This window comes from Notolabrus celidotus, chromosome 1 (genome assembly GCF_009762535.1).
Source record: "Notolabrus celidotus isolate fNotCel1 chromosome 1, fNotCel1.pri, whole genome shotgun sequence".
Taxonomy (NCBI): Eukaryota; Metazoa; Chordata; class Actinopteri; order Labriformes; family Labridae; genus Notolabrus; species Notolabrus celidotus.
In genome coordinates this window covers 36,231,441-36,253,083 of record NC_048272.1, presented here as the reverse complement: position 1 = coordinate 36,253,083, position 21,643 = coordinate 36,231,441, and the positions used below count along the sequence as shown (strand labels likewise).

General features: G+C 43.8%; 2 protein-coding genes and 1 long non-coding RNA gene across 3 annotated transcripts in view; 2 read left to right on the top strand and 1 right to left on the bottom strand.

Moving 5' to 3' along the window:
- The window catches only part of cdk18 (cyclin dependent kinase 18), a 99,056-nt gene that overhangs the window by 18,838 nt on the left and 58,575 nt on the right, over positions 1–21,643 (bottom strand). The window lies entirely within an intron of this gene.
- LOC117823270 lies at positions 17,902–18,890 on the top strand. Its single transcript, XR_004633356.1, has 4 exons — positions 17,902–18,039; positions 18,158–18,313; positions 18,454–18,531; positions 18,613–18,890. It is a non-coding gene; the product is annotated as an uncharacterized LOC117823270 (long non-coding RNA).
- Positions 18,910–19,936, top strand: LOC117823264. The gene is made up of 4 exons (XM_034698392.1): positions 18,910–18,927; positions 19,026–19,504; positions 19,596–19,695; positions 19,889–19,936. Exons 1-4 carry the CDS (start codon positions 18,919–18,921, stop codon positions 19,907–19,909), a joined length of 609 nt encoding a protein of 202 aa, XP_034554283.1. The 5' UTR covers positions 18,910–18,918; the 3' UTR covers positions 19,910–19,936.

The window sequence follows — 21,643 nt, the reverse complement described above, 5'->3', positions numbered from 1 at the left end:
TTTGACATGTTTCATCATGGGCCCAGCCTGAACTCATATACATACACATGTTTGTCATATGAATAGCGCCACCTAATGGACACAAGCAGTATTTACTCTCAGAACATGTTTTTAACATGCTTGTGATCCCAACTCTTTCTATAATGATCTGTGATGAACAATCCTTCAGAACATAATTCAAGACACAGCAGCACCTACTGGTGACAGGTGGTACTGCAATGTACACTATGCTGATAACTGCACAGGTAAGCTCACAGTTTCAGCCTAGGCAGCACAGCAACACCTGCAGCACATCAGGCGGTGCCTTAAATCAGGCGGTAGTGCACATCTGGGACGTCGCGCACATCAGGCGGTGCTTGAACGAGGGCCCGCACATCGCCGCTTGCGGCTTTAATTATTAGGGCCCGAGCACCGACAATGTCGGCGAAGGCCCTCTTGTAACCCGAGGGATTATTCTTATTAGGGCCCGAGCACCGACAATGTCGGCGAGGCCCTCTTGTAACCCGAAGGAATTATTCTTATTATTATTATTGTTTCTTCGCGTATTTTCAAACCCCAATGTGCTTGCCATTAACGCGGTGCAAAGTCCCCAACCGCTGCACATGCACCAGGCCTGGCGAAATTCGACATTTTGGTGGTCCCGAAAAAAAATCCCCAAAATGGCTAAACGGCGCCCCCTTGAAGTTGAAAATTTCAGAGGGCCAGCCCCTCGCGACGGTTCAACATGCATGCATCAAATTTTTTTTGGTAAGGTGTCATGCCAAGATCTACAAAAAAGCCTCTTAACGTCGTGGTGAAATCCCAACAGGAAGTCGGCCATTTTGATTTTTCTGTTTTTGACCCCATTATTTTGGGTATGTATTTGTTGAACTCCTCCTACAGTTTTGGTCCCACCAACTCCCAACCACGCACATTTTGGAGTGGACAGATTAACGATCAAACGATATCAGACAGAATTTCTCTAACTCAATTTTTGTGGGCGTGGCACTTCGCTAAACTTGGAGTACATTTTTTCAACCGCTAAAGTATGTATTTATGTAAATAGCTCCTACAATTTTGCTCCGATCAACTCCCAACCACGCACATTTTGAAGCAGACACATTGACGATCAAAAGTCATCAGACAGAATTTCTCTAAGTCAATCGGTGTGGGCGTGGCCACGCCTCAAACTCTGATGTCTCGCCATGAAACAGGAAATACTTATAGCTCCTTCATACAGTGTTCAATTTGTTTGAACTTACATACACATGATCAGGGTCCATCCCTCAACACACCTATGGACTCATTTATCTACTACAGCCATAGCGCCACCCACAGGAAATACATGGTACTGACATTTACATACAATCTCCGATCTCTTCCAAATTTGACATGTTTCATCATGGGCCCAGCCTGAACTCATATACATACACATGTTTGTCATATGAATAGCGCCACCTAATGGACACAAGCAGTATTTACTCTCAGAACATGTTTTTAACATGCTTGTGATCCCAACTCTTTCTATAATGATCTGTGATGAACAATCCTTCAGAACATAATTAAAGACACAGCAGCACCTACTGGTGACAGGCGGTACTGCAATGTACACTATGCTGATAACTGCACAGGTAAGCTCACAGTTTCAGCCTCGGCAGCACAGCAACACCTGCAGCACATCAGGCGGTGGCTTACATCAGGCGGTCGTGCACATCTGGGACTCGCGCACATCAGGCGGTGCTTGGACGAGGGCCCGCACATCGCCGCTTGCGGCTTTAATTCTTATTATTATTCTTTCTTTCTTTCTTTACGCCGTTTTCAATCCCCAATGTGCTTGCCTTAACGCGGTGCAAAAGTCCCCAACCGTTGCACATGCACCAGGCCTGGCTGAAAATTCGACATTTTTGTGGTCCCGAAAAAAAAATTCCCCAAAATGGCTCAACGGCGCCCCCTTGAAGTTGGAAATTTGAAAAGGCTAGCCCCATAATACGGTTCAACATACATGCATGAAATTTTTTTTGGGAAGGTGTCATGCTAAGATCTACAAAAAATCCTCTTAACGTCGTGGTGAAATCCCAACAGGAAGTCGGCCATTTTGATTTTTCTGTTTTTGACCCCTTATTTTGGGTATGTATTTGTTCGAACTCCTCCTACAGTTTTGGTCCCACCAACTCCCAACCACGCACATTTTGGAGTGGACAGATTAACGATCAAACGATATCAGACAGAATTTCTCTACGTCAATTTTGTGGGCGTGGCACTTCGCTAAACTTGGAGTACATTTTTTCAACCGCTAAAGTATGTATTTATGTAAATAGCTCCTACAATTTTGCTCCGATCAACTCCCAACCACGCACATTTTGAAGCAGACACATTGACGATCAAAAGTCATCAGACAGAATTTCTCTAAGTCAATCGGTGTGGGCGTGGCCACGCCTCAAACTCTGATGTCTCGCCATGAAACAGGAAGTACTTATAGCTCCTTCATACAGTGTTCAATTTGTTTGAATCTTACATACACATGATCAGGGTCCATCCCTCAACACACCTATGGACTCATTTATCTACTACAGCCATAGCGCCACCCTCAGGAAATACATGGTACTGACATTTACATACAATCTCCGATCTCTTCCAAATTTGACATGTTTCATCATGGGCCCAGCCTGAACTCATATACATACACATGTTTGTCATATGAATAGCGCCACCTAATGGACACAAGCAGTATTTACTCTCAGAACATGTTTTTAACATGCTTGTGATCCCAACTCTTTCTATAATGATCTGTGATGAACAATCCATCAGAACATAATTAAAGACACAGCAGCACCTACTGGTGACAGGCGGTACTGCAATGTACACTATGCTGATAACTGCACAGGTAAGCTCACAGTTTCAGCCTAGGCAGCACAGCAACACCTGCAGCACATCAGGCGGTGGCTTAAATCAGGCGGTGGTGCACATCTGGGACTCGCGCACATCAGGCGGTGCTTGAACGAGGGCCCGCACATCGCCGCTTGCGGCTTTAATTATTATTATTTTTGTTTCTCCCGACTTTTCAAACCCCAATGTGCTTGCCTTAACGCGGTGCAAAAGTCCCCAACCGCTGCACATGCACCAGGCCTGGTGAAAATTTCGACATTTTGGTGGTCCCGAAAAAAAATTCCCCAAAATGGCTAAACGGCGCCCCCTTGAATTTGAAAATTTCGGAGGGCCAGCCCCTCACGACGGTTCAACATGCATGCATGAAATTTTTTTTGGTAAGGTGTCATGCCAAGATCTACAAAAAAGCCTCTTAACGTCGTGGTGAAATCCCAACAGGAAGTCGGCCATTTTGATTTTTCTGTTTTTGACCCCTTTATTTTGGGTATGTATTTGTTCGAACTCCTCCTACAGTTTGGTCCCACCAACTCCCAACCACGCACATTTTGGAGTGGACAGATTAACGATCAAACGATATCAGACAGAATTTCTCTACGTCAATTTTTGTGGGCGTGGCACTTCGCTAAACTTGGAGTACATTTTTTCAACCGCTAAAGTATGTATTTATGTAAATAGCTCCTACAATTTTGCTCCGATCAACTCCCAACCACGCACATTTTGAAGCAGACACATTGACGATCAAAAGTCATCAGACAGAATTTCTCTAAGTCAATCGGTGTGGGCGTGGCCACGCCTCAAACTCTGATGTCTCGCCATGAAACAGGAAATACTTATAGCTCCTTCATACAGTGTTCAATTTGTTTGAAGTTACATACACATGATCAGGGTCCATCCCTCAACACACCTATGGACTCATTTATCTACTACAGCCATAGCGCCACCCTCAGGAAATACATGGTACTGACATTTACATACAATCTCCGATCTCTTCCAAATTTGACATGTTTCATCATGGGCCCAGCCTGAACTCATATACATACACATGTTTGTCATATGAATAGCGCCACCTAATGGACACAAGCAGTATTTACTCTCAGAACATGTTTTTAACATGCTTGTGATCCCAACTCTTTCTATAATGATCTGTGATGAACAATCCTTCAGAACATAATTCAAGACACAGCAGCACCTACTGGTGACAGGTGGTACTGCAATGTACACTATGCTGATAACTGCACAGGTAAGCTCACAGTTTCAGCCTAGGCAGCACAGCAACACCTGCAGCACATCAGGCGGTGGCTTACATCAGGCGGTCGTGCACATCTGGGACTCGCGCACATCAGGCGGTGCTTGAACGAGGGCCCGCACATCGCCGCTTGCGGCTTTAATTATTATTATTATTCTTTCTTTCTTCCGCCGTTTCAAACCCCAATGTGCTTGCCATAACGCGGTGCAAAAGTCCCCAACCGCTGCACATGCACCAGGCCTGGCGAAAATTTCGACATTTTGGTGGTCCCGAAAAAAAAATCCCCAAAATGGCTAAACGGCGCCCCCTTGAATTTGAAAATTTCAGAGGGCCAGCCCCTCACGACGGTTCAACATGCATGCATGAAATTTTTTTTGGTAAGGTGTCATGCCAAGATCTACAAAAAAGCCTCTTAACGTCGTGGTGAAATCCTAACAGGAAGTCGGCCATTTTGATTTTTCTGTTTTTTACCCCATTATTTTGGGTATGTATTTGTTTGAACTCCTCCTACAGTTTTGGTCCCACCAACTCCCAACCACACACATTTTGGAGTGGACAGATTAACGATCAAACGATATCAGACAGAATTTCTCTAACTCAATTTTTGTGGGCGTGGCACTTCGCTAAACTTGGAGTACATTTTTTCAACCGCTAAAGTATGTATTTATGTAAATAGCTCCTACAATTTTGCTCCGATCAACTCCCAACCACGCACATTTTGAAGCAGACACATTGACGATCAAAAGTCATCAGACAGAATTTCTCTAAGTCAATCGGTGTGGGCGTGGCCACGCCTCAAACTCTGATGTCTCGCCATGAAACAGGAAATAATTATAGCTCCTTCATACAGTGTTCAATTTGTTTGATCTTACATACACATGATCAGGGTCCATCCCTCAACACACCTATGGACTCATTTATCTACTACAGCCATAGCGCCACCCTCAGGAAATACATGGTACTGACATTTACATACAATCTCCGATCTCTTCCAAATTTGACATGTTTCATCATGGGCCCAGCCTGAACTCATATACATACACATGTTTGTCATATGAATAGCGCCACCTAATGGACACAAGCAGTATTTACTCTCAGAACATGTTTTTAACATGCTTGTGATCCCAACTCTTTCTATAATGATCTGTGATGAACAATCCTTCAGAACATAATTCAAGACACAGCAGCACCTACTGGTGACAGGTGGTACTGCAATGTACACTATGCTGATAACTGCACAGGTAAGCTCACAGTTTCAGCCTAGGCAGCACAGCAACACCTGCAGCACATCAGGCGGTGGCTTAAATCAGGCAGTGGTGCACATCTGGGACTCGCGCACATCAGGCGGTGCTTGAACGAGGGCCCGCACATCGCCGCTTGCGGCTTTAATTAGGGCCCGAGCACCGACAAGGTCGGCGAAGGCCCTCTTGTAACCCGAGGGATTATTCTTATTATTATTATTATTATTATTCTTTCTTCCGTATTTTGTATGTCAAATGTGCTTGCCTTAACGCGGTGCAAAACTCCCCAACTGTTGCACATGCACCAGGTCTGGTGAAAAATTCGACATTTTGGTGGTCCCGAAAAAAAAATCCCCAAAATGGCTAAACGGCGCCCCCTTGAAGTTGGAAATTTGAAAAGGCTAGCCCCATAATACGGTTCAACATACATGCATCAAATTTTTTTTGGGAAGGTGTCATGCCAAGACCTACAAAAAATCCTCTTAACGTCGTGGTGAAATCCCAACAGGAAGTCGGCCATTTTGATTTTTCTGTTTTTGACCCCTTTATTTTGGGTATGTATTTGTTCGAACTCCTCCTACAGTTTTGGTCCCACCAACTCCCAACCACGCACATTTGGAGTGGACAGATTAACGATCAAACGATATCAGACAGAATTTCTCTAACGTCAATTTTTGTGGGCGTGGCACCGCGCTAAACTTGGAGTACATTTTTTCAACCGCTAAAGTATGTATTTATGTAAATAGCTCCTACAATTTTGCTCCGATCAACTCCCAACCACGCACATTTTGAAGCAGACACATTGACGATCAAAAGTCATCAGACAGAATTTCTCTAAGTCAATCGGTGTGGGCGTGGCCACGCCTCAAACTCTGATGTCTCGCCATGAAACAGGAAATACTTATAGCTCCTTCATACAGTGTTCAATTTGTTTGAAGTTACATACACATGATCAGGGTCCATCCCTCAACACACCTATGGACTCATTTATCTACTACAGCCATAGCGCCACCCTCAGGAAATACATGGTACTGACATTTACATACAATCTCCGATCTCTTCCAAATTTGACATGTTTCATCATGGGCCCAGCCTGAACTCATATACATACACATGTTTGTCATATGAATAGCGCCACCTAATGGACACAAGCAGTATTTACTCTCAGAACATGTTTTTAACATGCTTGTGATCCCAACTCTTTCTATAATGATCTGTGATGAACAATCCTTCAGAACATAATTCAAGACACAGCAGCACCTACTGGTGACAGGTGGTACTGCAATGTACACTATGCTGATAACTGCACAGGTAAGCTCACAGTTTCAGCCTAGGCAGCACAGCAACACCTGCAGCACATCAGGCGGTGGCTTACATCAGGCGGTCGTGCACATCTGGGAGTCGCGCACATCAGGCGGTGCTTGAACGAGGGCCCGCACATCGCCGCTTGCGGCTTTAATTATTATTCTTTCTTTCTTTCTTTCTTTCTTCCGTATTTTGTATGTCAAATGTGCTTGCCTCAACGCGGTGCAAAAGTCCCCAACCGTTGCACATGCACCAGGCCTGGTGAAAAATTCGACATTTTGGTGGTCCTGAAAAAAAAATCCCCAAAATGGCTCAACGGCGCCCCCTTGAAGTTGGAAATTTGAAAAGGCAAGCCCCATAATACGGTTCAACATACATGCATGAAATTTTTTTTGGGAAGGTGTCATGCTAAGATCTACAAAAAATCCTCTTAACGTCGTGGTGAAATCCCAACAGGAAGTCGGCCATTTTGATTTTTCTGTTTTTGACCCCTTTATTTTGGGTATGTATTTGTTCGAACTCCTCCTACAGTTTTGGTCCCACCAACTCCTAACCACGCACATTTTGGAGTGGACAGATTAACGATCAAACGATATCAGACAGAATTTCTCTACGTCAATTTTTGTGGGCGTGGCACTTCACTAAACTTGGAGTACATTTTTTCAACCGCTAAAGTATGTATTTATGTAAATAGCTCCTACAATTTTGCTCCGATCAACTCCCAACCACGCACATTTTGAAGCAGACACATTAACGATCAAAAGCTATCAGACAGAATTTCTCTAAGTCAATCGGTGTGGGCGTGGCCACGCCTCAAACTCTGATGTCTCGCCATGAAACAGGAAGTACTGATAGCTCCTTCATACAGTGTTCAATTTGTTTGAACTTACATACACATGATCAGGGTCCATCCCTCAACACACCTATGGACTCATTTATCTACTACAGCCATAGCGCCACCCTCAGGAAATACATGGTACTGACATTTACATACAATCTCCGATCTCTTCCAAATTTGACATGTTTCATCATGGGCCCAGCCTGAACTCATATACATACACATGTTTGTCATATGAATAGCGCCACCTAATGGACACAAGCAGTATTTACTCTCAGAACTTGTTTTTAACATGCTTGTGATCCCAACTCTTTCTATAATGATCTGTGATGAACAATCCATCAGAACATAATTAAAGACACAGCAGCACCTACTGGTGACAGGCGGTACTGCAATGTACACTATGCTGATAACTGCACAGGTAAGCTCACAGTTTCAGCCTAGGCAGCACAGCAACACCTGCAGCACATCAGGCGGTGGCTTAAATCAGGCGGTGGTGCACATCTGGGACTCGCGCACATCAGGCGGTGCTTGAACGAGGGCCCGCACATCGCCGCTTGCGGCTTTAATTATTATTTCTTTCTTCCGTATTTTGTATGTCAAATGTGCTTGCCTTAACGCGGTGCAAAAGTCCCCAACCGCTGCACATGCACCAGGCCTGGTGAAAAATTCGATATTTTTGTGGCCCCGAAAAAAAATTCCCAAAAATGGCTAAACGGCGCCCCCTTGAAGTTGAAAATTTCAAAAGGCAAGCCCCATAATACGGTTCAACATACATGCATCAAATTTTTTTTGGGAAGGTGTCATGCCAAGACCTACAAAAAATCCTCTTAACGTCGTGGTGAAATCCCAACAGGAAGTCGGCCATTTTGATTTTTCTGTTTTTGACCCCATTATTTTGGGTATGTATTTGTTTGAACTCCTCCTACAGTTTTGGTCCCACCAACTCCCAACGACGCACATTTTGGAGTGGACAGATTAACGATCAAACGATATCAGACAGAATTTCTCTACGTCAATTTTTGTGGGCGTGGCACTTCGCTAAACTTGGAGTACATTTTTTCAACCGCTAAAGTATGTTTTTATGTAAATAGCTCCTACAATTTTGCTCCGATCAACTCCCAACCACGCACATTTTGAAGCAGACACATTGACGATCAAAAGCTATCAGACAGAATTTCTCTAAGTCAATCGGTGTGGGCGTGGCCACGCCTCAAACTCTGATGTCTCGCCATGAAACAGGAAATACTTATAGCTCCTTCATACAGTGTTCAATTTGTTTGAACTTACATACACATGATCAGGGTCCATCCCTCAACACACCTATGGACTCATTTATCTACTACAGCCATAGCGCCACCCTCAGGAAATACATGGTACTGACATTTACATACAATCTCCGATCTCTTCCAAATTTGACATGTTTCATCATGGGCCCAGCCTGAACTCATATACATACACATGTTTGTCATATGAATAGCGCCACCTAATGGACACAAGCAGTATTTACTCTCAGAACATGTTTTTAACATGCTTGTGATCCCAACTCTTTCTATAATGATCTGTGATGAACAATCCTTCAGAACATAATTAAAGACACAGCAGCACCTACTGGTGACAGGTGGTACTGCAATGTACACTATGCTGATAACTGCACAGGTAAGCTCACAGTTTCAGCCTAGGCAGCACAGCAACACCTGCAGCACATCAGGCGGTGGCTTACATCAGGCGGTCGTGCACATCTGGGACTCGCGCACGTCAGGCGGTGCTTGAACGAGGGCCCGCACATCGCCGCTTGCGGCTTTAATTAGGGCCCGAGCACCGACACGCAGTGGCGGCGAAGGCCCTATTGAAACCCGAGGAATTATTATTATTATTGTTTCTTCCGCCGTTTCAAACCCCAATTTGGTTGCCTTAACGCGGTGCAAAAGTCCCCAACTGTTGCACATGCACCAGGCCTGGCGAAAATTTCGACATTTTTGGGGTCCCGAAAAAAAAATCCCCAAAATGGCTCAATGGCGCCCCCTTTAGGTTTAAAATTTGAAAAGGCCAGCCCCATAATACGGTTCAACATACATGCATGAAAATTTTTTTGGTAAGGTGTCATGCCAAGACCTACAAAAAACCCTCTTAACGTCGTGGTGAAATCCCAACAGGAAGTCGGCCATTTTGAGTTTTCTGTTTTTGACCCCTTTATTTTGGGTATGTATTTGTTCGAACTCCTCCTACAATTTTGCTCCCACCAACTCCCAACCACGCACATTTTGGAGTGGACAGATTAACGATCAAACGATATCAGACAGAATTTCTCTACGTCAATTTTTGTGGGCGTGGCACTTCGCTAAACTTGGAGTACATTTTTTCAACCGCTAAAGTATGTATTTATGTAAATAGCTCCTACAATTTTGCTCCGATCAACTCCCAACCACGCACATTTTGAAGCAGACACATTGACGATCAAAAGCTATCAGACAGAATTTCTCTAAGTCAATCGGTGTGGGCGTGGCCACGCCTCAAACTCTGATGTCTCGCCATGAAACAGGAAATACTTATAGCTCCTTCATACAGTGTTCAATTTGTTTGAAGTTACATACACATGATCAGGGTCCATCCCTCAACACACCTATGGACTCATTTATCTACTACAGCCATAGCGCCACCCTCAGGAAATACATGGTACTAACATTTACATACAATCTCCGATCTCTTCCAAATTTGACATGTTTCATCATGGGCCCAGCCTGAACTCATATACATACACATGTTTGTCATATGAATAGCGCCACCTAATGGACACAAGCAGTATTTACTCTCAGAACATGTTTTTAACATGCTTGTGATCACAACTCTTTCTATAATGATCTGTGATGAACAATCCTTCAGAACATAATTAAAGACACAGCAGCACCTACTGGTGACAGGTGGTACTGCAATGTACACTATGCTGATAACTGCACAGGTAAGCTCACAGTTTCAGCCTCGGCAGCACAGCAACACCTGCAGCACATCAGGCGGTGGCTTACATCAGGCGGTCGTGCACATCAGGGAGTCGCGCACATCAGGCGGTGCTTGAACGAGGGCCCGCACATCGCCGCTTGTTAGGGCCCGAGCACCGACAATGTCGGCGAGGCCCTATTGAAACCCGAGTGATTATTATTATTATTATTCTTTCTTTGTTTCTTTCTTTCTTCCGCCGTTTCAATGCCCAATGTGCTTGCCTTAACGCGGTGCAAAAGTCCCCAACCGTTGCACATGCACCAGGCCTGGCGAAAATTTCGACATTTTTGGGGTCCCGAAAAAAAATTCCCCAAAATGGCTCAACGGCGCCCCCTTGAAGTTGGAAATTTGAAAAGGCTAGCCCCATAATACGGTTCAACATACATGCATGAAACTTTTTTTTGGATAGGTGTCATGCCAAGACCTACAAAAAATCCTCTTAACGTCGTGGTGAAATCCCAACAGGAAGTCGGCCATTTTGATTTTTCTGTTTTTGACCCCATTATTTTGGGTATGTATTTGTTTAAATCCCTCCTACAATTTTGCTCCGATCAACTCCCAACCACGCACATTTTGAAGTAGACAGATTGACGATCAAAAGCTATCAGACAGAATTTCTCTAAGTCAATTTTTGTGGGCGTGGCACTTCGCTAAACTTGGAGTACATTTTTTCAACCGTTAAAGTATGTATTTATGTAAATAGCTCCTACAATTTTGCTCCGATCAACTCCCAACCACGCACATTTTGAAGCAGACACATTGACGATCAAAAGCTATCAGACAGAATTTCTCTAAGTCAATCGGTGTGGGCGTGGCCACGCCTCAAACTCTGATGTCTCGCCATGAAACAGGAAATACTTATAGCTCCTTCATACAGTGTTCAATTTGTTTGATCTTACATACACATGATCAGGGTCCATCCCTCAACACACCTATGGACTCATTTATCTACTACAGCCATAGCGCCACCCTCAGGAAATACATGGTACTGACATTTACATACAATCTCCGATCTCTTCCAAATTTGACATGTTTCATCATGGGCCCAGCCTGAACTCATATACATACACATGTTTGTCATATGAATAGCGCCACCTAATGGACACAAGCAGTATTTACTCTCAGAACATGTTTTTAACATGCTTGTGATCCCAACTCTTTCTATAATGATCTGTGATGAACAATCCTTCAGAACATAATTAAGACACAGCAGCACCTACTGGTGACAGGTGGTACTGCAATGTACACTATGCTGATAACTGCACAGGTAAGCTCACAGTTTCAGCCTAGGCAGCACAGCAACACCTGCAGCACATCAGGCGGTGGCTTACATCAGGCGGTGCTTGAACGAGGGCCCGCACATCGCCGCTTGCGGCTTTAATTAGGGCCCGAGCACCGACAATGTCGGCGAGGCCCTCTTGTAACCCGAGTGATTATTATTATTATTATTCTTCTTTATTACGCCGTTTCAAACCCCAATGTGCTTGCCTTAACGCGGTGCAAAAGTCCCCAACCGCTGCACATGCACCAGGCCTGGCGAAAATTTCGACATTTTGGTGGTCCCGAAAAAAAAATCCCCAAAATGGCTCAACGGCGCCCCCTTGAATTTGAAAATTTCGGAGGGCCAGCCCCTCACGACGGTTCAACATGCATGCATGAAATTTTTTTTGGGAAGGTGTCATGCCAAGATCTACAAAAAATCCTCTTAACGTCGTGGTGAAATCCCAACAGGAAGTCGGCCATTTTGATTTTTCTGTTTTTGACCCCTTTATTTTGGGTATGTATTTGTTCGAACTCCTCCTACAGTTTTGGTCCCACCAACTCCCAACCACGCACATTCTGGAGTGGACAGATTAACGATCAAACGATATCAGACAGAATTTCTCTACGTCCATTTTTGTGGGCGTGGCACTTCACTAAACTTGGAGTACATTTTTTCAACCGCTAAAGTATGAATTTATGTAAATAGCTCCTACAATTTTGCTCCGATCAACTCCCAACCACGCACATTTTGAAGCAGACACATTGACGATCAAAAGTCATCAGACAGAATTTCTCTGAGTCAATCGGTGTGGGCGTGGCCACGCCTCAAACTCTGATGTCTCGCCATGAAACAGGAAATACTTATAGCTCCTTCATACAGTGTTCAATTTGTTTGAAGTTACATACACATGATCAGGGTCCATCCCTCAACACACCTATGGACTCATTTATCTACTACAGCCATAGCGCCACCCTCAGGAAATACATGGTACTGACATTTACATACAATCTCCGATCTCTTCCAAATTTCACATGTTTCATCATGGGCCCAGCCTGAACTCATATACATAAACATGTTTGTCATATGAATAGCGCCACCTAATGGACACAAACAGTATTTAGTCTCAGAACATGTTTTTAACATGCTTGTGATCCCAACTCTTTCTATAATGATCTGTGATGAACAATCCTTTTGAAACTAATTCAAGCCACAGCAGCACCTACTGGTGACAGGTGGTACTGCAATGTACACTATGCTGATAACTGCACAGGTAAGCTCACAGTTTCAGCCTAGGCAGCACAGCAACACCTGCAGCACATCAGGCGGTGGCTTACATCAGGCGGTCGTGCACATCTGGGACTCGCGCACGTCAGGCGGTGCTTGAACGAGGGCCCGCACATCGCCGCTTGCGGCTTTAATTATTATTATTATTTCTTTCTTTCTTTCTTCCGCCGTTTCAATCCCCAATGTGCTTGCCTTAACGCGGTGCAAAAGTCCCCAACCGTTGCACATGCACCAGGCCTTGCGAAAATTTCGACATTTTGGTGGTCCCGAAAAAAAATTCCCCAAAATGGCTAAACGGCGCCCCCTTGAAGTTGGAAATTTGAAAAGGCTAGCCCCATAATACGGTTCAACATACATGCATGAAATTTTTTTTGGGAAGGTGTCATGCCAAGACCTACAAAAAATCCTCTTAACGTCGTGGTGAAATCCCAACAGGAAGTCAGCCATTTTGATTTTTCTGTTTTTGACCCCTTTATTTTGGGTATGTATTTGTTCGAACTCCTCCTACAGTTTTGGTCCCACCAACTCCCAACCACGCACATTTTGGAGTGGACAGATTAACGATCAAACGATATCAGACAGAATTTCTCTACGTCAATTTTTGTGGGCGTGGCACTTCACTAAACTTGGAGTAAATTTTTTCAACCGCTAAAGTATGTTTTTATGTAAATAGCTCCTACAATTTTGCTCCGATCAACTCCCAACCACGCACATTTTGAAGCAGACACATTGACGATCAAAAGCTATCAGACAGAATTTCTCTAAGTCAATCGGTGTGGGCGTGGCCACGCCTCAAACTCTGATGTCTCGCCATGAAACAGGAAATACTTACAGCTCCTTCATACAGTGTTCAATTTGTTTGAACTTACATACACATGATCAGGGTCCATCCCTCAACACACCTATGGACTCATTTATCTACTACAGCCATAGCGCCACCCACAGGAAATACATGGTACTGACATTTACATACAATCTCCGATCTCTTCCAAATTTGACGTGTTTCTTCATGGGCCCAGCCTGAACTCATATACATACACATGTTTGTCATATGAATAGCGCCACCTAATGGACACAAGCAGTATTTACTCTCAGAACATGTTTTTAACATGCTTGTGATCCCAACTCTTTCTATAATGATCTGTGATGAACAATCCTTCAGAACATAATTCAAGACACAGCAGCACCTACTGGTGACAGGTGGTACTGCAATGTACACTATGCTTATAACTGCACAGGTAAGCTCACAGTTTCAGCCTCGGCAGCACAGCAACACCTGCAGCACATCAGGCGGTGGCTTACATCAGGCGGTCGTGCACATCAGGGAGTCGCGCACATCAGGCGGTGCTTGAACGAGGGCCCGCACATCGCCGCTTGCGGCTTTAATTATCTCTGTTTTTCTGAATTAACCAGTTTATTATCTTGGAATTTTGTGAAAAATGTTTGTAAATAAATAAAAAAATGACTCTGATTTTCTGATTTAACAACATACCTCTATAGTAAAATCCCAATAGCATGTCAAGGCCACACAAGGAAGTAAACATGGCCTTGTTGTTCAGTTAAATGCAGTTTTATTTTGCTGCATAATAATTGCTAATAATTCTGGGATAATTAACTTGTTAATTCAGAATTTCCCAGATAATTAACTTGTTTCTATTTTTATATACCCTTCTTTTTTTACATTATTTTTTCATTTTATTTTATTTTTCTTTTCTTTCTATCTTATCGTTTCAAAAAGGTTTGAACCTGTAAGAAATGTAACTCATGTATGCATAATATTGACACAATAAAGTATATATAAAAAACAAGTAAAACCTTTCATCTTCATTCAGGCTTTGAGTATTTGAGGCTTCAGGGACCTGCAGAGGAGGGCGGAGGAACAGGGACTGAAACTCTACAGGTGGGTTTTTAAGAAAGTCTTTCCCACTGTTGCAAGCTAAAGACGGAGGCTTTCAGATGTGTGTTTCAGATGGGTTGCCTCTTTAATTAGTAAGCCGAGGGCTGCCCCATGTGCAGATGAATTAGTCCTCGCTGCAGCAAACTGATTTGAACCCTGCCTTTAGCTGCATGCTGTCTCCACTCCCTCCCCATGATATTTTCTTTCTTTGTCCTGCTGTCGTATTAAAATAATGGGCAAATGACTCAAAACTGTATTTATTCAATCAAAGCCAGGACTGAAGTTTGTGAAACACTGCTGGAGGAGAATCAACACACCATCTGAAAAGGCTTATTTTAGTAAAGTCTCCTCACATGGTACCTTGTAAAACTCTTACCTAACCTGAAGAGTATCGAGCAACTGTTAAAGTCCTGAAATATGATTAACAAGAAGACAAACAGAATTCATCTCTCAAGGCCACATACCTGAGGCTTGTCTGAAAGTGACTCCTCACACTCACTACATTAAATCACCCTCAATGTCTAGAGCTAGTACATGAGAAGAGGGATGGGTTGTGGTTTTTGAACATTAACATTGAACATTGTTTTTTTACAAGTGTTTTTACTGATGTTTGGTCGTATTGCAGAAAAAAAGACAGCGGTAGTAGCAAAATCGATCATCCCTCTCTCTTGCTCCCTTCCTCTCCTCTATCCCTCTCAGCAGATCAGCAGATGTGTGTCTAACAGGAGTCTGGTCCTGCTGGAGGTCTCTGCCGGTTAAAGGAAGTTTGTCCTTGCCACTGTAACTTGCTAAATGCTGCAAAGTGCTCTGCTCATGGTGGATTAAGATGAGATCAAACTGAGTCCTGTCTGTAAGAGGGGACTGGATCTTATCCGGTCTTGATGTTGGGTTTCGTTAATAATAGAACATAGAGTATGGTCTAACCTGCTCTGTTTGGAAAGAGTCTTCAGATAACGATTGATTGACTTATTGCCTTAATCATCTCACTTGTGGGCAGCTGGTTGGCCTGGTAGTCTAAGTGGGCCTCATGTACTGAGCCTACAGTCCTCGTAGCAGCGAGTCACCAGCTTGACCCCAAGCCATGACCCTTTGGTGCAAGTCATCCCCCTGCTGTCTACTCCCCACACTCCCCGTCTCTCTTCAGCTGTCCAAAAAATAACTTCAGAAGAAACGATGTGTTCAAGCTGCAGTTTCCATGTTTGTTTTAGTGATCTCGTAAAGAAGCATGTTTGTTTGGGATACGCTATAGCTCTTGTATGTTCATTGTCTGAGATGATGAAGTGGGCAATATGAAATGTCCAGAAAATCTAGAGTACCGTGCTGTAAGGTTAGCCTTGTTTCTAGAATCACATTTCCAGTATAGATCTCTTATTTTTCTCTTGACCTATGTTCATAAAGGTCTCCTGCAACATTGCAACACAGTAGTGTTAGGGCTGTGCATTTTTTGTGACAGACGAGCACACTTTATGAAATCTTTAACGTAGAATCTGCTATCCTCTGAGAGTTCATGAGAGAAATCTGTTTGATTTCGTACCTGGCCTCTAGACACTTTTTTACAGAGCCGAAATCGCGGTACCCGACGACCGCTCGTCCGTATCCCTGACTCCTATCACAGCGCCAGCTCCATCTTTCGTCTGCCAATCATATGAGCAAGTCTATCTTTCGTAATTCAATCAAATGCCCGTATCCATCTTTCGCCGAACAATCACGGAGCGAAGACCATCTTTCGACGAGCCGGCCAATCGGGGCTCGCTCTCGATCTTTTGGTGAGCCGCCAATCAGGGCTCACTCTCCATCTTTCGATGAGCCGGCTAATCGGGAGCTAAGCTGGGGCCTGGAGCTAGATGTCAAAGAAGAGGTACGCTCCGAAAGAACGGCGAAAAATACCGGCGAAAAGAGTTCAAGGTACAGTATGTCTCAACGAATTTCTATACTTTTATCTATGTATTGGTAGAAATGTCCAAGCTATGTTCTCATTGTGTTGTTTCACAGTGAGGGTTAATACCTTGTTGCGAAAAACGGTCGTGTAAGTAAACAAGCGGTCATACGACGTAAACAAGTACATTGACACTTGTAAAGCTGTCGACGGCAGAAAAAACACAAGATAGATCTAAAATAGTCAGAAAGCTTAATGTAGGTATGTATTACATACATGTGTACACGTACGGCACACTGTTTAGTTACAAATTGTTCATTCATTCATTCATTCAAAACGCCGGTAAAGCTTGTGTTACTAAGTGTCTCGCTAGCTTGTTACATAATGGCGGAATGGTGGAGGAATGTAAATAAGTACATTCATTTTATTAAGCGCGGACAAAAAGGCGCTAAGACGCAGTTCGTGCAGAGATCGTGATATAATGCTAATGGTTATGGAATGTTATTTGTTCAGTGGGGGCATAAAGCTACCCAGGTACATTTGACTCAGTTATACTTGAGTTGGGATAGTGTATGTTTTTATTGTATTTTTTACTATATTTCATTTTCAGACAGTGTTATTCTTCAGTGTAACGTGTATCTCTAAGTGTGTTAATTTGAATGTATGATAAACTGTAGGATTAAGTGTTCCTTTTTAGGGTTGAGAAAAATCTCCCACTTCTTAAACCAAATTGGAAAAGGTTTCTTTTATCATTCTATAGTGCCAGTAATAGTATCTGTGTTTTGAGTGTATATTTTTCAACCGTTCAAATTTTTATTTTAGATGTCTGGAAAGTCACATAAGGCCATGGATGATGCCCACTGGCACAAACGCCTGCAAAAGTTTGCAGACACCGGTGTTTGGTCTTCCGGTGAGGGCAACAGACCCGCACCCCGCCAGAAAAAGTGGCACAGCTACTATCAAATGGTAAACTTTTACAAGTACACACACATCATACGGAAATCCACTTAACTGTCATTTCTAATACATAACTGGCATAGTAAATGGTGGTAAGTTAAGATTTCATACTGTTTCAGTGCTTTTGTTAGTTTACAGTTAAATTGTGCAGTTCTTGCAGCTGATATTGCTTTACCTTGTGGTTACAGATAGAGAAGTGCCCTCTCCAGTTGAGAGGACAGGCTACCCTTGTTCAAGGACCTCAGAGCTGTTCTTGTGGCTTTCACAAGGTAACCTTAATTAAATTCAACATACAACTACAAAGGATTAAAGTGATTCCTCTGAATGTTGACTGCTTATCTTATTATGTACACTAACAAACTTATTACTGTTGTTTTATTTTTTTAGGCAAGGGAGCATGCTAGGGCTTTATCATCTGGGGGTGTGCAACCTCAATCCAGTCAGTCCACAGCAGGACTGACCGGATCCACAGCCACTGCATGCACAGCTGGTCCATCAACGGGAGCAAGTCCTGTAAAAAAGACCAAACTGGTTTTGTCCATGGTAAACGTAATCTTCTTTATAAAGCTAAACACAATACAGTTATTATCAGATTGCTACATAAGCCTCTGAAATATGTATTTGTTGTGACATAGAAATAGACATTTTAATTATTGGTTATATTTTTCTGTTGCTTTATTCAGTTTGAAAGATCGAGGTTTGGCTCCCACGTTCACACGCCAAAACCAAACCTCAATGTCCAGAGAAAAAACGTTCCTCGGGTAAGTTTTAAGGACTATGACTTAAGGTTCACAAAAACCTGTTGTGCTGCTTTGTATTTCTGATAACAACTGTCTACACAGACACAAAGTAACCCTGGCTCTGCTGCTGCCACCACTTCCCAATCTCCATCTTCATACAACCCTCCATCTCCTCACCATTCCCCATCACCTCGCCATTCCCCATCTCCTCACCATTCCCCATCTCCTCACCATTCCCCATCTCCTCACCATTCCCCATCTCCTCACCATTCCCCATCTCCTCACCATCCCCCATCTCCTCGCCCTCGTACCCCTGTGTGCCCATCCCCATCTGACTTTTTCCTAGCTCCACCACCAGCTGTGAAAAGACCAGCCCCAGTTCTCCCCATGCCAGTGCATGTGGCTGAGATGGACCCTGTAAGCTGCTTTTTAAATCTTTAACATAACACATACTATTTTATCCATTACTGTTTAATGTTGCTTCTCTTCATAACTATGCTCCTATTTTATCACAGCAGGACCCCCTTCAGCCACAGTCTTCTGGGGCACTCCCACTCTTGTGGCCAGAGACCCTCCCTGTGCAAGATCACAAGTGGGTGTCTGCAGCTCTTTTTAAGGTTGGAGCAAGTGGAAAGCTGGAGCTGCGTGACTCCCTACAGCTTTGGTACAATCCTCCACCACCAGCCCTGTTGTACCACCAGGCTCCCACCCCTGACCGTTTCTTCTCCCACCGTCTCTTCCTGTGGATGCCATATAGGCTGTGGAAGGTGCGGTTTGTTTGTACCAACCCTAGCTGTACAAGACATCCACTAGCTGGGGGTGGCTTGCACAGGAGAGTCAGGAAGGTGCTAGACATAGACTGCTTCTATGTCCTTGCTGCAGAGACACTGATCTGCAGCAAGTGCAGAAGCAGCTATGTCTCTACTGGTCAGAACATCCTCCAGCAACTTGACCTGGCCCACCGATCCGAGTTCAGGGTCATCCTTACACGCAAGTAAGTAATAAAATACACTGAATTGTTAACTTTTTTTTTCTACAAGGTTTTTTTTTTTTTTTGAGTAATTTATTTGAACACTCTTTCTAAGGTACGCCTGTGACATACGTGTCATTCGCCTCATGCGTGAACGAACACTTGGAAATGGGCCTGCACGAATCGTCAGACAGCTGAAGGAAAACCACAGTGAGGTAAATTGTAAAATTCACAACAGCATTATGAACCAAGGACTATGATGCCACATAAAACACACACCCACACCCACAGACTTCTTTCTCCACAGTGGCTAATTCACATGAGACAATCACCTCTGCCTGTCAATTTTTGCTCTTCTAGACTGATTAATATACCTCACCATACTTGTTCATTTATTCTTCATTCTAGATAAACTCCAGCAAAATGTAAAATATTATCATCTATCCCATCCATTATGTAAATACCATTACTCAACTATGTTTTGGTCATCTATACTTTTTTCAAAGACCTACTGACTCTGCTGCTTTTAATAAAGCCACCGTCACTTAAAAAGCACCAGTGTTTTTTGTTTGGGTATTAGTAAAGATGTATCTTCTATAAATTAATGTCATTTTAGGAGTGGCTCCAGCATGTAGGCAGATACACCTCTGAGTGTGTTGCCTTCATGTCCAACCCTAGCCTGCTGCCACCCAATTTCCAGGAGCCCCCACAGCCAGAAGTTATCCCCAGCTACAAATGGATCCTGACTGTTTACAGCCACGATATCCTCAACAGGCTCGAGGATATCAACGCTCATATCACCAGCACATACGGATCCATTTTGAAGCTGGACTCAACTAAAAAGGTTTGAATTGATATCTGGATAACTGCATTCTTAATTAAAGTTGGGACTTTGATTCTGAAACAGTAATTTACTTCTAAGGCTCCTTTAGACTAGAGTAACACATTTTTGACACATACGATCCTTGAAATCATTTCACATGTTGAGAAATCGTTTTACTTGGAGATAAATTGTACATTATTATAACCTTTATTTAACCAGGAAATGCTCATTGAGATTAAAAATATCTTTTCCAAGAGAGTCCTGGCCAAGATAGGCAGCAGCACAGTTACACACTTACAGTAGACTTAAACACAAATAGCATACACATACAACAGGTACACAACGAAGACCTCCAGATAAACAGTACATGATTCAGATCATGCTGTACCAACACAAAATTCTAACAACTCTGTGTCTAATTATTTATTTTCAGATCACTAAGAAGCTGACAGGGCCTGCTAAAGGCACGGCACAATGGCTGACGTCAGTGGGAAATGAGGTGGGCCAGGTCCTCATCAGCGTCCTGACGGCAAATGAAGGTCCTGGATTGGACCAGATGGCTGCAGGCTTGATACAGAGGTATCAGAAGGCAGGTGTGGCTCCCCCCATTGCTTTGTATGTGGACTGTGGCTTCTGCAAAGAAGGGGGTGAGACAAAACTGAAGATGCGCTTCAGTGGGTGGCCAGATCTCATTGTTCGCCTTGATATCTGGCACTTTATGCGGCGGCTGGCAGTAGGCTGCACCACAGACGCCCATCAACTGTATCCCACTTTTATGGCCCGCATGTCAGCATGCATTTTTGAGTGGGATGCAGGGGATGTGGCTCTGCTACGAAGGGCCAAGAAGGAGCAGCTGATGCAGCAGAACTGGCCTGCACTTTCTGCGAGGGAGCTGGACCGCCACATAACCAAGGCAGAGCTGGCCTTGCACTGTAGGAGGAGGACCAGAGGAGAGGCAAAAACTATTCTCCTCCTTGATCAGCTTCTGTGGGAGCTCATGAGTGACAAGGGGAAGGATGCACTCGGTGTTCCCCTGTTTAACATCCAGAGGATGCAGCACATCTGGAAAACCCAGAAGCGGCATGTGACATGCATTCAGGATCCCCAAGATGTGTCACTTTACACCGAAACAGGAACTGTGTCGAAGGGAGGTGTCCAACTAAAAACATACAGATGTGCGAGGGGCTCCACATCCCTGGAATCCTTCCATCTCCTCCAGAACCGTGCTGCTGAAGCTATTGCAACTGAACCATCTCCGCTGCATAGTTACACAGGAGAGTTGGTTCATTGCTTCAACAGCCAGTAAGAGCAAGTGTTTGGCAGGAAACTGGATCCTACCT

Bases quoted from the DNA above. Each gene is read 5' to 3' on its own strand.
- LOC117823264 (XM_034698392.1), top strand. The intron at 19,505-19,595 runs GTAAGTAATAAA...ACTCTTTCTAAG, and splicing joins AGGGTCATCCTTACACGCAA to GTACGCCTGTGACATACGTG. The intron at 19,696-19,888 runs GTAAATTGTAAA...TCTTCATTCTAG, and splicing joins TGAAGGAAAACCACAGTGAG to ATAAACTCCAGCAAAATGTA.